This window comes from Rutidosis leptorrhynchoides, chromosome 1, assembly GCF_046630445.1.
Source record: "Rutidosis leptorrhynchoides isolate AG116_Rl617_1_P2 chromosome 1, CSIRO_AGI_Rlap_v1, whole genome shotgun sequence".
Lineage (NCBI taxonomy): Eukaryota > Viridiplantae > Streptophyta > Magnoliopsida > Asterales > Asteraceae > Rutidosis > Rutidosis leptorrhynchoides.
In genome coordinates, this window is record NC_092333.1 from 190,879,590 (window position 1) to 190,896,206 (window position 16,617).

At 30.1% G+C, this 16,617-nt stretch overlaps 1 protein-coding gene across 1 annotated transcript; it reads right to left on the reverse strand.

Annotated features, from left to right (window-relative positions):
* Window positions 1–788: 788 nt before the first annotated feature.
* LOC139893226 (uncharacterized) lies at window positions 789–14,862 on the reverse strand. The gene is made up of 3 exons (XM_071876381.1): window positions 14,335–14,862; window positions 13,748–14,224; window positions 789–1,424 (listed from the first exon to the last, which is right to left on the reverse strand). Exons 1-3 carry the CDS (start codon window positions 14,860–14,862, stop codon window positions 789–791), a joined length of 1,641 nt encoding a protein of 546 aa, XP_071732482.1.
* Window positions 14,863–16,617: the final 1,755 nt, after the last annotated feature.

Consider the following 16,617-nt stretch of genomic DNA (forward strand, 5'->3'; position numbering starts at 1 on the left):
TATATATATATATATATATATATATATATATATATATATATATATATATATATATATATATATATATATATATATATATATATATATATATATATATATATATAAGAGAGAGAGAGAGAGAGAGAGAAACGCTCCCTAGCAAGATTCTAAAAGAGAATTACAAAGGCATTTGATGCCAAAAGTTCCAGTTTCAAACTACATGACCTTGCTTTTTTAGCCATCTAAAGGAGTATAATTTGATAACATCTAAAATATAACTCCTACGAATAAAAATATCATTGAAAACAATCTCGTTTCGAAATCGCCAAAGAACCCAATAAATCGAGATGACAATAACTCTAATCCGAAGCAATTTAGCAATAGTCGTTTGTAACCCATCGAGCCATTCTTGAACATCCGCCAACGAAGTGAATAAAGGCCTACCCAAGTTGATCCAAATCCGAATATTGTTCCATACCTCAATAGAAGCTCCACATTCGAAGAAAAGGTGAGTTTGACATTCAATTCCTTGACGACAAATCGGACACTCCAAATTAGCAATCTCTAACCCTCTCGTGGATAGATTCCAACGGAAAGGAAGAGTATCCAACTTTAAACGCCACCAAAAAACTGTTAACTTTTCTAGGTAATTGTTTCAACCACGTAGTCGAGGTAGGCAAGGAAGGAAGCAAGGCTCGATCCAAAGAATCACGAATAACTTTAACCGAAAACAACCCTTCGGAACTTAAAGAACACATCCATTTATTATCTATATTTAAAATGTGATATTGTTGAATCTGATCTAAAGGTCAAGCAAATAGACCACTGTTACGACCTCCATTGATCTCGCATGACCAGTTCCATATCCATTGACCATCGACCCATTTGTCTGCTACCTTATCGAACTTGTTGGCGTCTAGATGATAAAGACGATTAAACCGTGAAGCAAAAGTAGAAGTGCCACACCATATGTCATGCCAAAAACTAACACTTCTCCCGTTCCCAACATCTTTGAAAATCACATTCGAAGGTAACAAGTTATTCGTAATGGGCTTTTTGCAAGACTCTACAATTGGCACCCATGGACTGTTACCAAAGGTAGATTCAAACAAATTACCATGGATAGATTTAATAACATTAACCCACAAGTCATCCGGGCAACCAAGATAACGCCACCTCCACTTTTGCAATAAGGCCAAATTAAAAGCCTTGACACTCCCTACATTTAATCCGCCTTTATTGAACGAAGAAATAACCGAGTCCCATTTTATCCATGCCATTTTCTTTGTGGTATCGCTACTACCCCAAAAAAATCTGCCACGAATTGCTTTGAGTTTATTAACAACAGTAACGGGGCACTTAAATAAAGACATCAAGTATAACACTAAGCTTCCTACGACCGAATTTAAGAGAGTTAATCTTGCCCCTGAAGAATTTAAATTTGCCTTCCAATATGCCAATCGTGAGGAAAATTTATTAAGTAAACCGGACCAACTTACTATACGTTTCATATTGGATGCAAGGAGGGATGCCGAGGTAATTAGTGGGAAGGTTACCCGATCTGCACCCTACCTCATACACTACGTTATCGACCACATGTTGTTCAATCCCCACTCCAAACACGTGTGACTTAGAAACGTTCAATTTTAAACCTGAAACAAGATGATGTGATGACCCGGGAATTTCCGACCAAATTTAAACTTAATCTTTATATGTTTCCAAGAAGATAAGCAAAGTCTGTAATGTTGAATTTTGTAAATTTTGGAACTATGTTTATGTATTCAAATACCCTTTGACCATTCCCGACGTTTCACGAACAATTATTTGTACACACACACACACACACACACACACACACACACACACACACACACACACACACACACACACACACACACATATATATATATATATATATATATATATATATATATATATATATATATATATATATATATATATATATATATATATATATATATATATAAGTAAGTACATAAAACAATTTGAAATTTAAAATATAAAAATTTAACAGTTGATTTAAAAATGTAGAATAATATACAAAACAATTCAGTTACTGATAAAATGAATATCGATACATATATGATTCTATATAAAACTAATGTTGTGTGTATATTAAAATATATAACAGAAATGGCGTAGTAATATTAATAAATTAAATAAAATTACAAGTTTATATATAGTGATATATCTATATTATTATGGTTACTCTCACTATTATTAATAATATTAATTCTAATTATTAATATTATTATAGTATATATTATATAGATATAAAATTTGACACATGTAATTTGTATATACTAATTGTTACTTGTAATATCATTAGATGTTATTATCACCTTTATCCTTAATAATCATTATTTATATTATCATAATTAATAATATTAGTATTATCATCTTCATAACTATTAATATAACTAGTAATATTATTATTATTATTATTGATATCATTATTAACATTATTCTAATAATTATCATTATATTTGATATTAACATCTTTATTATTATTTTTGGTAATGTTAATAAAAGTAGTATTATTATTATCATTATTCTTATTAGCTAATTATTTTGATATTATTATTTTAATATTGTATTTTTTTACTACTCTTTCTATTATTATTATTAATTGTATTTAGATTATCACTAATATAAATATAAAACTGTACGTGTGAATTTCAAATCTCAACTCAGTTTCCAGTACCTTTCAAGATATAGCCGTAATTTGTTTGTGTCTCTAAATGCTTACATGTTATTGTCAAATTAACAGTACTTGACAAATTCTGTTATGAGTCATTTCCCACTTTGTTTTCTTTTATTATTTATTTATTTTTTTTTCTTTCCTGCTTAAATGATTCCCTTTCAACATCGCTACAAAACCGGTTATTACGAAGTGTTTTTGGAAAACTGATACAAATTTTTTTTTTACTTCATTCAATTACAGATACTAATTTGCTGGTTTATTACATTGAAATTTTGTATATAAAAAAAAGAAAAAAAAAACCATCGGCCTTGTTCTTGAACAAAAGAAAAATCAAAAGCTCGATTTTGAGTCAAAATTCAAAAACTAAAAATGCAGAAAGGTTCCAATTCAAGTCATGATTCTATCTGCAACTTTGCAAGTCCTAATTTGAAAAATCCAAGATGAATTTGAGAGTCAAAGTTTAAGAATAAAAAGTCAAAGAATTTGAACTTCAAAAAATTCGATTCAATCAAATGTTTCTGAACAAATTGAGGATCCAGGATGTTTATAAAAGCAAATTAGAATCATTTTCATGTTATAACTCTTCCCTAAAAATGTTCAAATAATCGAATCAGTGTTGGAGTTTCTATTTTTTATTTTTTTTACAGCGACTACTGTAAGTGTTTTATTTTTATTTTTATTTTTATTTTGATTATTTTGATATCAGAATATGTTTATTAATCTATTTATGTGTATTTACTAAATCCAAATCGATATGTTACTCGATCTCTGATTGAATGTTTTGTTAAAGAAGAAGAAAGAGTGAAACAGATTGTTATAGATTAAAAACTTAGGTACTGAGTATTATAACAGAAAAATGGTAACATCGGCGTGGTCTGGAGTGTTAGCGAGTATTCAGGGGATACCGGGTTCGAGCCCGTGCCGGGACGTTTATTTTTTTTGAGGCTCACTTCATTAAGGTAGCCCTTTTAATATTTTTATTATTATATTATTATTATTATTAGTACAAATTATTATTATTACCATTATTATTGTTATAATGATTATTATTATAATTATTAACATTATTATCAATATGATTTTGATTAATATTGTTATTATTAGTATTAGTATTATTATTATTATTATTATTAAGATTATGAATATTATTATTATTGTAATTAAGTATATTTAAGTAATGTCATTATTGATAATATTATTATTATTAAATATTAATAATGTGTTTATTATTAATAATATTATCATTTATGTATTGATATCATTATTATTATTATGAATAATATTACCATCATGAAAATAATAAAACTTACTACTATTTTCTTTAATAATAGTATTAGTATCATTTTAAAATTTTTAGTATTATCAATATTGACGTAAGTATTATTATTAATACTAGTACATTCGTTAACATGAATATCATTAACAAGTACTATTATTATTGAAAATTAATATAATTATTACTAAAGGTATCATTACTTTAAATATATATTTTTATAAAAACTACTATTAATACTATCGTTTATATTATTAGTACCATGAAAATTATTATTATTATCAGTATAATTATTCTAAGGTTATTATAACTAGTATTTTGTAAATAAAAGAGTAATCGCACAAAAGTATATTTAATAAACATAACTTAACTATATTAATATTGTATATACAAAATGAATACATTTATTTGAATAATGAAATATATAAATAAGTTATTAATATAAAAATTATATCAAAAATAATAATATATATATTTATTCGATTACGATTATATTTTAATACAAATACAAATTGATATAGGTTCGTGAATCCGAGGCCAACCCTGCATTGTTCAATGTCGTCATATGTATTTTTACTACAAAATACAGTATTGTGAGTTTCATTTGCTCCCTTTTTAAATGCTTTTGCAATATATATTTTTGGGACTGAGAATACATGCGCGCTGCTTTTATAAATGCTTTACGAAATAGACACAAGTAATCGAAACTACATTCTATGGTTGGATTATCTAATCGAAGATGCCCTTTTTATTAAGTCTGGTAATCTAAGAATTAGGGAACAGACACCCTAATTGAGGCGAACTCTAAAGATAGATCTATCGGGCCCAACAAGCCCCATCCAAAGTACCGAATGCTTTAGTACTTCGAAATTTATATCATGTCCGAAGGAAGATCCCGGAATGATGGGGATATTCTTATATGCATATTGTGAATGTCGGTTACCAGGTGTTCAATCCATATGAATGATATTTTTGTCTCTATGCATGGGACGTATATTTATGAGTAATGGAAATTATGAAATCTTGTGGTTTATTAAAAATTATGAAATGATTATTTATGTTAAACTAATGAACTCACCAACCTTTTGGTTGACACTTTAAAGCATGTTTATTCTCAGGTATGAAAGAGATCTTCCGTTGTGCATTTATTCATTTTAAAGAGATTACTTGGAGTCATTCATAGCATATTTCAAAAGACGTTGCATTCGAGTCGTTGAATTCATCAAGATTATTATTTAGTCGTTGATAGTCTGATATATTATGAAATGTGATGCATGTTTGTCAACTTTTAATGTTTGTCTTTCAAAAACGAATGCAATGTTTGTAAAATATATCATATAGAGGTCAAGTACCTCGCGATATAATCAACTGTTATGAATCATTTACAATCGATGTGGACTTCGTCTGAATGGATTAGGACGGGTCCTTTCAGTTGGTATCAGAGCGATGGTCTTAGCGAATCAGGTCTGCAATAGTGTGTCTAACTGATAAGTCGTTAGGATGCATTAGTGAGTCTGGACTTCAACCGTGTCTGCATGTAAAAAGTTTTGCTTATCACTTCGTGTCAAAAATTACCTGCTTATCATTCTTAGAGAATCACTTGCTTATCATTCTTAGTCTAGACAAGTTTTACTGCATTGATTGCATTATTAGTGTATGGACAAAATTCATATCTTAGCATATCTGCTAATTCATATCTTAGCGTATCTGTTATTGTAAACTTTGCCTGACATTTTCTGTAGATTCGTCCGTAACTTATGGGATTTTAGTATTATATATGCATATGTAAATTATGTATTGCAAGGTACTAATCTACATCCTATAATCTATTTCTTATCGAAAATCCTTCATCTGATTGTACGGGATGAATCCCTCAACCAGTTCGAGTCCCTCAGATTTCGATAGCTATTCCGATAGTTAGTCCGACAGCTATTCCGACATAGATATTCACCTAAGCTCCGAAAGCGATGTCACCAGAATGAATCAATCAATCAGCCATTCCCAATTCATCTGATACATTCGTAGTCGACTTAATCAATGGAGACGTGAAGAAGGCGATCCCTTCCACCAACCGAATTCACCTCTTGGCAATGAACCTGAAGCGTTTACCGGCGAACCTATCTGAAACACCATTTTCAGCCTCATTTCCAGGGTAGCTCGTCACGATTATATTCTATCTAAAATTCTAAACCTTATTCATCTGCTCGTTCCGACCGACAATCATCTTGGAATAATAGGAGAAGTCAACGAACTTCGCGCTCGAGTAATCAATCTGGAGAATATGGTACAAAATGTACCAGCTTCAGTAACATCACCGATACCAACAATACCATCAGTAACAGCACCAGTACCATCAACAATCCATGCCTTAACATCTCATTATGTACCTCGAGTATAATCATCGTTCTACGTATCATTCTACATCGATTATCTTCGTTCTTCATGACGATTAAGTAATCTCTAAATGTTTTAGAGATTATGTATTCTAGTTCTAATGGTAAACCAAATGAGTTTAATATCATATTAACTCATTAAATCCATGATTATATCTGAAGAAAATATATATGTATATATATTTTCATAAAGATTGTAATTAAAAATTCTTTTGTACAAACTGTTAATGATGAAAATATTTTAACGGGTAGGTAATACCCGAGGAATATTTAAATTTCACATTAATAAGTTACATTGTACGTTTTTCGAATCTGTTTCAACAGTCATATACTATCCTACTTACATCCACCGATATACGTATCCGTTCACCAAAGAATAACTATTTTCATTCAAATTCAAATTTCATATTAGGATTTTGACATATCAGAATCCAACAAGTGGCATAATGAAAAAAAAAATTGACACAATATAAATTGATTAGAAACACACTAATTAACAATATGAAATTTTGTTAAGAATCCACGCTAACAAAATCCTAGCTAACTGTTCCTAGCTAACTGTTAATTCCGTATTACATTTTAATTATCGCAATTTATTTTATCGCAATTTAATTCTCGCAATTTTATTTATTGTTATTTAATTTCTGTTATTTACTTTACGCACTTTATTTATCGTTATTTAATTTCTGTTATTTATTTTACGCACTTTAAATATCGGGACACGTATTCAAAGGTTTTGACATATCATATTGACGCATCTATATAAATTATTTGGAATAACCATAGACACTCTATATGCAGTAATGATCGAGTTCTCTATACAGGGTTGAGGTTGATTCTCAAATAATATATATACTTTGAGTTGTGATCGAGTCTGAGACGTATACGGGTCACGACATTCGAATATTATATATTAAACTATATATGAATTATTGGACTGTCAACTGTGGACTAATAGCATTGGACAATTAAAATGAATTAAAATATTGATTATAACATATGAAACTAAACAATTCTTCAAGTTGCCACTTGATCTCATCTTAAACCTCATTGTATCTCGACGATTACAATCTGCGTTCAAACCTGCAATAATTCCTGAAAACACCTCAATCGAGAGGATGAACCAACCGCACTTCATCTACGGAAGAAAAGATTTATGCATATAGTTATGCACCTGAAAAATACTCTGAATCTGATTAAACATTCAATACATATCAGCACTAGCTCCTTTGGCGTTGTTATTACCGAAAATAACTTTGCAATCCCTTTCCAAATTAGCCAATTTTGTCACAGATCCATCAAGTCAACTTCGATTTTTCAGTCGGACTAGCCTTACCATAACATTGATATATATGCGTGCTCTTGTATTGTTACCAGGGAACCTTCCATATTCCACCATATTACCATCAGCGTTTAATCATCTAAAAACACAATTCTCCTAAAACCACCTCGGATTAATAACCGATAATTCAGATATCATAGCATTAAATGAAGAGAAAACAGAAATATGGTAGATGGTCTAAACGGCCAAAAGTTTGATGATAAAGAAAAGAGTGTTAGGAACACTCGATAGAAAATTGGGTGTTGAAAAACAGATTGAGCTACCCATGAAGGAGACCAAGGACAAATACAAGGACCAAACCCTATATTCAAAGGATTCTGGTAATTCTGGATCCGTTGAAATCTTTAGAGAATATCTTGCTCCGAAGTCATGTTAAAATCTTGCGAAAAATCTTTCTCCATCAACCATCGAACTTAGAAATTCCAAAATATCATCATCAATATCTTCGATATTTCTGAAGATATTTTCATAAATATTCTCGTCCAAAATTATATACCTCTTCGTGCTTCCTGTTTATCATTATATTGGAAACATTCAATAGAAAATTTAGTACCAAAAAGCAGATTATGCGAAACTATGAAGAAAGCCGTGGACAAATCACAAAGAATAAGTTTGACTTCAAAGAATCCAAATGATTCTGTTTCTGATGAAATCTTTAGCGAATACCTTGCTTCCGAATCTAAACCCTTACGGATAAATCTTCTTCATCATCCATCGATATTAGAAATTCTAAAATATCATCGTATCTTTCATTATAAATATCCTCCAAATTTCTGAAGATATTTTCATAACTAATCATATCTGAAATCATTAATCTCTTCATGCTATCAGTGTTACATCATATAGAAACTGTTAGTTTCTATATTCTGTAAACTTTCAAGTTTAAAATACGAATGTTTTGAAGTAGTGTTGGGAACTGATGCATGAGTTAGTATAATATAATGACACTTGATCAACGTGATTATATTACAGTAAGTCATGCTGAGTTTCTAATGAAACGTGATGATTCACAGATCATAACATCATCATGTGCCATGTTACACGACTCGTTCATTCTACTTCACCTCCGAACATATCAAGAAAATATATTCTTGATAGTTCTATTCTCAGTGATTCTGGTAATTTGACAAATCAACCCGTGCTATCACATTCCTTCCTGCTTAGAACATTATAATCATTCGAAACTCTATATCTACAAATTATGGACTATTATTCGCTTGACTTGAAGTCGGGAAGAGGAAGCAAAAGCATAGAACTTTGAAATATAAGGGAGAATATAAAGCCTGATAACAACACATAAATTACAAACCGTGCATATCAATGTTTATCGCAACATAAAGACACGGGAGAATTAAAAACATTATAATCCCAAGGGCGAAGTAGAAGAAGGCAGATTCCTCTGGTGGAAGTTGGAAAAGGAGAATGATTGTTGCGATAATAAAAATGAGGACAAGGATCAGAACTGGACTAAGCATTTTCACAATCTTTTGGGATGTATGAACTAAGAAAGAAAGTATAAGAATGGTGAGAATAATGGAACGGAAGAGCTTAATTTATAATGGAAATATCAGACGGAGTAATCGAGGCAGATCACCGTATTTAATCATAGAGATCTTAATTTCCTTACTCGCCGAAGAATCAAATCTTTTAAATTTTGAATATTTTCTTTAAATTCCTTAAATTCCGAAATTCAACCGTGACTACGTCAAAAGATATAACGAAACTTTATTTAATCATTTCACTCTTTTGTGATAATTTCATTCGCGCTCTTCGAATAATCGAATTATCTTACCTATATTACCTAATGGTGATAAAATTTTATTTTATCAACCCATATTCGTCATGAAAACATTTTTATTGTTAGTCATGACCACCTCACTCAAATTTCGGGACGAAATTTCTTTAACGAGTAGGTACTGTGATGACCCGGGAATTTCCGACCAAATTTAAACTTAATCTTTATATGTTTCCAAGACGATAAGCAAAGTCTGTAATGTTGAATTTTGTAAATTTTGGAACTATGTTTATGTATTCAAATACCCTTTGACCATTCCCGACATTTCACGAACAATTATTTGTACACACACACACACATACATATATATATATATATATATATATATATATATATATATATATATATATATATATATATATATATATATATATATATATATATATGTGTGTGTGTGTGTGTGTGTGTGTGTGTAAGTACATAAAACAATTTGAAATTTAAAATATAAAAATTTAACAGTTGATTTAAAAATGTAGAATAATATACAAAACAATTCAGTTACCGGTAAAATGAATATCGATACATATATTATTCTATATAAAACTAATATTGTGTGTATATTAAAATATATAACAGAAATGGCGTACGTAATATTAATAAATTAAATAAAATTACAAGTTTATATATAGTGATATATCTATATTATTATGGTTACTCTCACTATTATTAATAATATTAATTCTAATTATTAATATTATTATAGTATATATTATATAGATATAAAATTTGACACATGTAATTTGTATATACTAATTTTTACTTGTAATATCATTAGATGTTATTATCACCTTTATCCTTAATAATCATTATTAATATTATCATAATTAATAATATTAGTATTATCATCTTCATAACTATTAATATAACTAGTAATATTATTATTATTATTATTATTATTGATATCATTATTAACATTATTCTAATAATTATCATTATATTTGATATTAACATCTTTATTATTATTTTTGGTAATGTTAATAAAAGTAGTATTATTATTATAATTATTCTTATTAGCTAATTATTTTGATATTATTATTTTAATATTGTATTTTTTTACTACTCTTTCTATTATTATTATTAATTGTATTTAGATTATCACTAATATAAATATAAAACCGTACGTGTGAATTTCAAATCTCAACTCAGTTTCCAGTACCTTTCAAGATATAGCTGTAATTTGTTTGTGTCTCTAAATGCTTACATGTTATTGTCAAATTAACAGTACTTGACAAATTCTGTTATGAGTCATTCCCCACTTTGTTTTCTTTTATTATTTATTTTTTTTTCTTTCCTGCTTAAATGATTCCCTTTCAACATCGCTACAAAACCGGTTATTACGAAGTGTTTTTGGAAAACTGATACAAATTTTTTTTTTACTTCATTCAATTACAGATACTAATTTGCTGGTTTATTACATTGAAATTTTGTATATAAAAAAAAAAGAAAAAAAAACCATCGGCCTTGTTCTTGAACAAAAGAAAAATCAAAAGCTCGATTTTGAGTCAAAATTCAAAAACTAAAAATGCAGAAAGGTTCCAATTCAAGTCATGATTCTATCTGCAATTTTGCAAGTCCTAATTTGAAAAATCCAAGATGAATTTGAGAGTCAAAGTTTAAGAATAAAAAGTCAAAGAATTTGTTCTTCACAAAATTCAGATTCAATCAAATGTTTCTGAACAAATTGAGGATCCAGGATGTTTATAAAAGCAATTTAGAATCATTTTCATGTTATAACTCTTCCCTAAAAACGTTCAAATAATCGAATCAGTGTTGGAGTTTTTATTTTTTTTACAGCGACTGCTGTAAGTGTTTTTATTTTTATTTTTATTTTGATTATTTTGATATCACAATATGTTTATTAATCTATTTATGTGTATTTACTAAATCCAAATCGATATATTACTCGATCTCTAATTGAATGTTTTATTAAAGAAGAAGAAAGAGTGAAACAGATTGTTATAGATTAAAAACTTAGGTACTGAGTATTATAACAGAAAAATGGTAACAGCGGCATGGTCTGGGGTGTTAGCGAGTATTCAGGGGATCCCGGGTTCGAGCCCGTGCCGGGACGTTTATTTTTTTTTTAGGCTCACTTCATTAAGGTAGCCCTTTTAATATTTTTATTATTATGATATTATTATTATTATTATTATTATTATTATTATTAGTACAAATTATTATTATTACCATTATTATTGTTATAATGATTATTATTATAATTATTAACATTATTATCAATATGATTTTGATTAATATTTTTATTATTAGTATTAGTACTATTATTATTATTATTATTATTAAGATTATGAATATTATTATTATTGTAATTAAGTATATTTAAGTAATGTCATTATTGATAATATTATTATTATTAAATATTAATAATGTGTTTATTATTAATAATATTATCATTTATGTATTGATATCATTATTATTATTATGAATAATATTACCATCATGAAAATAATAAAACTTACTACTATTTTCTTTAATAATAGTATTAGTATCATTTTAAAATTTTTAGTATTATCAATATTGACGTAAGTATTATTATTAATACTAGTACATTCGTTAACATGAATATCATTAACAAGTAATTATTATTGAAAATTAATATAATTATTACTAAAGGTATCATTACTTTAAATCTATATTTTTATAAAAACTACTATTAATACTATCGTTTATATTATTAGTACCATGAAAATTATTATTATTATCAGTATAATTATTCTAAGGTTATTATAACTAGTATTTTGTAAATAAAAGAGTAATCGCACAAAAGTATATTTAATATACATAACTTAACTATATTAATATTGTATATACAAAATGAATACATTTATTTGAATAATGAAATATATAAATAAGTTATTAATATAAAAATTATATCAAAAATAATAATATATATATTTATTCGATTACGATTATATTTTAATACAAACACAAATTGATATAGGTTCGTGAATCCGAGGCCAACCCTGCATTGTTCAATGTCGTCATATGTATTTTTACTATAAAATACAGTATTGTGAGTTTCATTTGCTCCCTTTTTAAATGCTTTTGCAATATATATTTTTGGGACTGAGAATACATGCGCTGCTTTTATAAATGCTTTACGAAATAGACACAAGTAATCGAAACTACATTCTATGGTTGGATTATCTAATCGAATATGCCCTTTTTATTAAGTCTGGTAATCTAAGAATTAGGGAACAGACACCCTAATTGACGCGAACTCTAAAGATAGATCTATCGGGCCCAACAAGCCCCATCCAAAGTACCGGATACTTTAGTACTTCGAAATTTATATCATGTCCGAAGGAGGATCCCGGAATGATGGGGATATTCTTATATGCATATTGTGAATGTCGGTTACCAGGTGTTCAATCCATATGAATGATATTTTTGTCTCTATGCATGGGACGTATGTTTATGAGTAATGGAAATTATGAAATCTTGTAGTCTATTAAAAATTATGAAATGATTATTTATGTTAAACTAATGAACTCACCAACCTTTTGGTTGACACTTTAAAGCATGTTTATTCTCAGGTATGAAAGAGATCTTTCGCTGTGCATTTATTCATTTTAAAGAGATTACTTGGAGTCATTCATAGCATATTTCAAAAGACGTTGCATTCGAGTCGTTGAATTCATCAAGATTATTATTTAGTCGTTGATAGTCTAATATATTATGAAATGTGATGCATGTTTGTCAACTTTTAATGTTTGTCTTTTAAAAACGAATGCAATGTTTGTAAAATGTATCATATAGAGGTCAAGTACCTTGCGATGTAATCAACTGTTATGAATCGTTTACAATCGATGTGGAGTTCGTCCAGATGGATTAGGACGGGTCCTTTCAGATGAAATATTTCAAGAACATGTAAAATATGATCAAGCTCAAAGTTGTTCCATTCTGACATAATAATAACATCGTCCACGTAAAAGAAGTGAGATAGAAGAATTTCATTCGAACCCACTCGAACCCTACGAATATAAGTTGCGGATAACACTTGTTTAAAAGCCAAGTGTAAACCTTCCATCACTATGATAAACAGGAAAGGACTGAGAGGATCCCCTTGCCTTAAACCCCTTTTTATCTAGAATTCGCTTGTTGGACTTCCATTGACAAGAACTGACATTCGGGCTATTTTTAAACAATCCAAAATCCAATTACACCACACCGTACCAAAGCCCAACGACCGGAACATAAACATAAGATAATCCCAACTAACCGAGTCATAAGCCTTCTTGAAATCTGCTTTGAATAAGCATAATTTGCGGTCCATTTTTTTAGCCCAAGCAATAACTTCACTTAACATTAACGGTTCGTCTAGAATTTGACGACCTGCTATGAATGCCGACTGAACCGGAGAAATGATCTTGTCAATGACAACAGGAAAGCGGTTAGTAAGGAGCTTAGTGATGATTTTGTAAAATACGCCCGCCAGAGAAATCGGTCTAAAATCTGTAATGAATACCGAATTTTCCACTTTAGGTATTAATAAAAAAAAGGCCGAGTTTGCACTATTCGACATCGTCAAAGTCATGAAAAACAAACGAACATCTCTACAAAAGTCATGACTAAAATGATCCAAGAAAAATTTGATAACTTTAAAAGAAAAACCATCAGGACCCGGTGCCTTGGTAGAACCACAATCCCAAACTACATTCTTAATCTCTGTGTCATCCAATTCACGTTCTAAAAAAAACTGACATCTTCATTAGAGAGCAAAACAGTAGGCTATATAGAGTTAAAACAAGCACATGCGTTAACAACATCGAATTTAGTTTTAAAGATATCGAAAAATTTGTTCTTTACAGTCAATGGATCCGTAACCCAGTTTCCGTCCACCATTAAACCTTGAATGTGTTGTACATAACGCTTATGCTTGAAAGCACAATGAAAAAACTTTGAATTCTCATCGCCCTCCACATCCCATTTAATACGTGATTTTTGGATAAGATCAAGAGATTTAAACTTTGTGATCTCCTCATGTTCATGACATAAAGTAGTACGATCCCGAATAATATCATCCGTTGTACTACCTGAATCAATCAAAACGTCAATAGCATTGATACGTGCTGCCACTTCTTGCAATCTACCTGAATCATTAGACCTGGTGGAATGGATCCATGTTTTCAAATGACCTTTCAAAAGCCGTAACTTGAACACAATATGCAAATTTGGGACGACATTGAACTGAGCCCTCGCATTACGAACCAAATTATTGAAATCAACCCGTTCAAACCATGAATCAAACACTTTGAAATAAGTCAGCCCAAAAATCAACTTTGTCTTGGAAAAGAAGAATAGGCGAGTGATCCGAACACCCACGAGGCAAAACATTACCTTTTAAATCATCTATATGCAACAAAACATTGTTAGTAACAAAAAAACGGTCAAACTTACTAAGTTTCTTACCCGATCGGTTTCTCTAAGTAAAGTTGAGACCACCCATAGGGATTTCATGTAATGAATTAGACCCCACAAAGTCATTAAACGCCTACGTATCATTAACATCAAACTCAGAGCCGCTTCTTTCATTCAAAAATTGAACCGAATTCCAATCGCCGAATAAAATATAGTCGTCCGGATTAGCCAACATGAAATCAGAAATTTTATTCCACAATGATACTTTATCGGTTAAATTTTGTGGAGCGTAAAAATTGACCATATAAACATTTAACTCCTCTCAAATCAACCTTTCTTTGACAATCACGTAATGGTCATCACACCAGATACTTTCTTTTACAAAAGCATTTGGGTCCCAAATAGAGATAATGCCTCCTGAGAAACCTCGAGACAACCTTAGGGCATAGTCGAATTGAGTATTGCCCCAAATCGATTTCAGTCTAAACAAGTGTAATGTAGACATTTTCAATTCTTGTAAACCTAAAAACTGAACATTAAAGGATTTACATACTTCATGACTCCATTCACGCTTCTGATACTCTTTAGAGCCGCAACTATTAAGTGAAATAATCTTCATTGAAAGCCAAACAATACATGATCTCGACCCTTAAAACCAACACAATTATTTAAATCATAATCGAGTATATCAGCCACTTCTAACAAATTTTCGTCCTTGGATTTAACTTGAAAATCACTCATTATCTTTTTTGGTTTGTCAAAAAAGAAAGGGGTGCAACAGTTCACCGAACCGCCTGAAAACTCTCTACCAAACGCATTGATAAAAGACCTGAAGCCTGGTGGACAAGGGATACTGGAACTACCAACCGTGACTCGTTTTGTGTTAGAATCAGCGTCGTGTGACATGGCATTTAACTCAAGAGAATTAGCTGAAGCAGCACCTTGAGATGAATCACCAATTTCAACACCAGAAAACTCTTTAAGGGGTCATCATCCTTATCTCAAATTTCAGAATTAATGTCAGGTTAGGTGCTACTTGAATCCTCATCAAAAATAACAGAGTTCTAGTTACCAACACGTGAAGCTTCAAGGTCAAAAAACCATGTACCAACTTCTTGTATAATAATGTCCACATCAAGGCCATTGATAGGAACACTCTCACTGACAACTACACGCTTCTTAAAGTGAGTAGCAACACACACACGACTCGATGATAAAGGCGATTTGCAATTCGACTCGAAAAAAAATTGTCCCGCCAACGAAGCCACTTTTTTGAAAGCATAAGTGCCCTATGCACAAGTAGGTAATACAGATATTTCAACCCAAATAATACGTTCATCAATGACGAAATTCTCTGATGCATCCCTGATTGTTGAGAACAATGAAGAAAGATTAGCATTATTTTTAAATGCCATGCAGCAATCAGATGAAGGAAATTTGAACCATAACCAATAACCTCCAACATATTGAACTTTCACCTCCTCAAAGCCTTCAATCGAGCATAAAAGAGTAATCGAGGTTAATGAAGCCAAATCCTTCAACTTGCCCATGATTAGATGGTCCTTTCTTAATCGAGACCAAGTCTGCATCATCCAACACTAATATAGCAGGGTTTTTTCCCTCTTCACGCCAGTCACTGATGCAGCATAATTATTACACGATTGACTATTATCATTCAGCTTAACAGGAGAGGGCTGCTTAATTGAAGTATACTTAGTCCCCGTGTTTTGA

What these genes read in the sequence shown, in the direction of transcription:
- LOC139893226 (XM_071876381.1), bottom strand. Translation starts at nt 14,862, where the DNA reads ATGTTTTGCCTCGTGGGTGTTCGGATCACTCGCCTATTCTTCTTTTCC. An exon ending in GGGTTACGGATCCATTGACT is followed by an intron (nt 14,225 to 14,334) that starts GTAAAGAACAAA and finishes TGAAGATGTCAG; the next exon opens with TTTTTTTTAGAACGTGAATT. An exon ending in TCAAGAAGGCTTATGACTCG is followed by an intron (nt 1,425 to 13,747) that starts GTTAGTTGGGAT and finishes GCATATTGGAAG; the next exon opens with GCAAATTTAAATTCTTCAGG.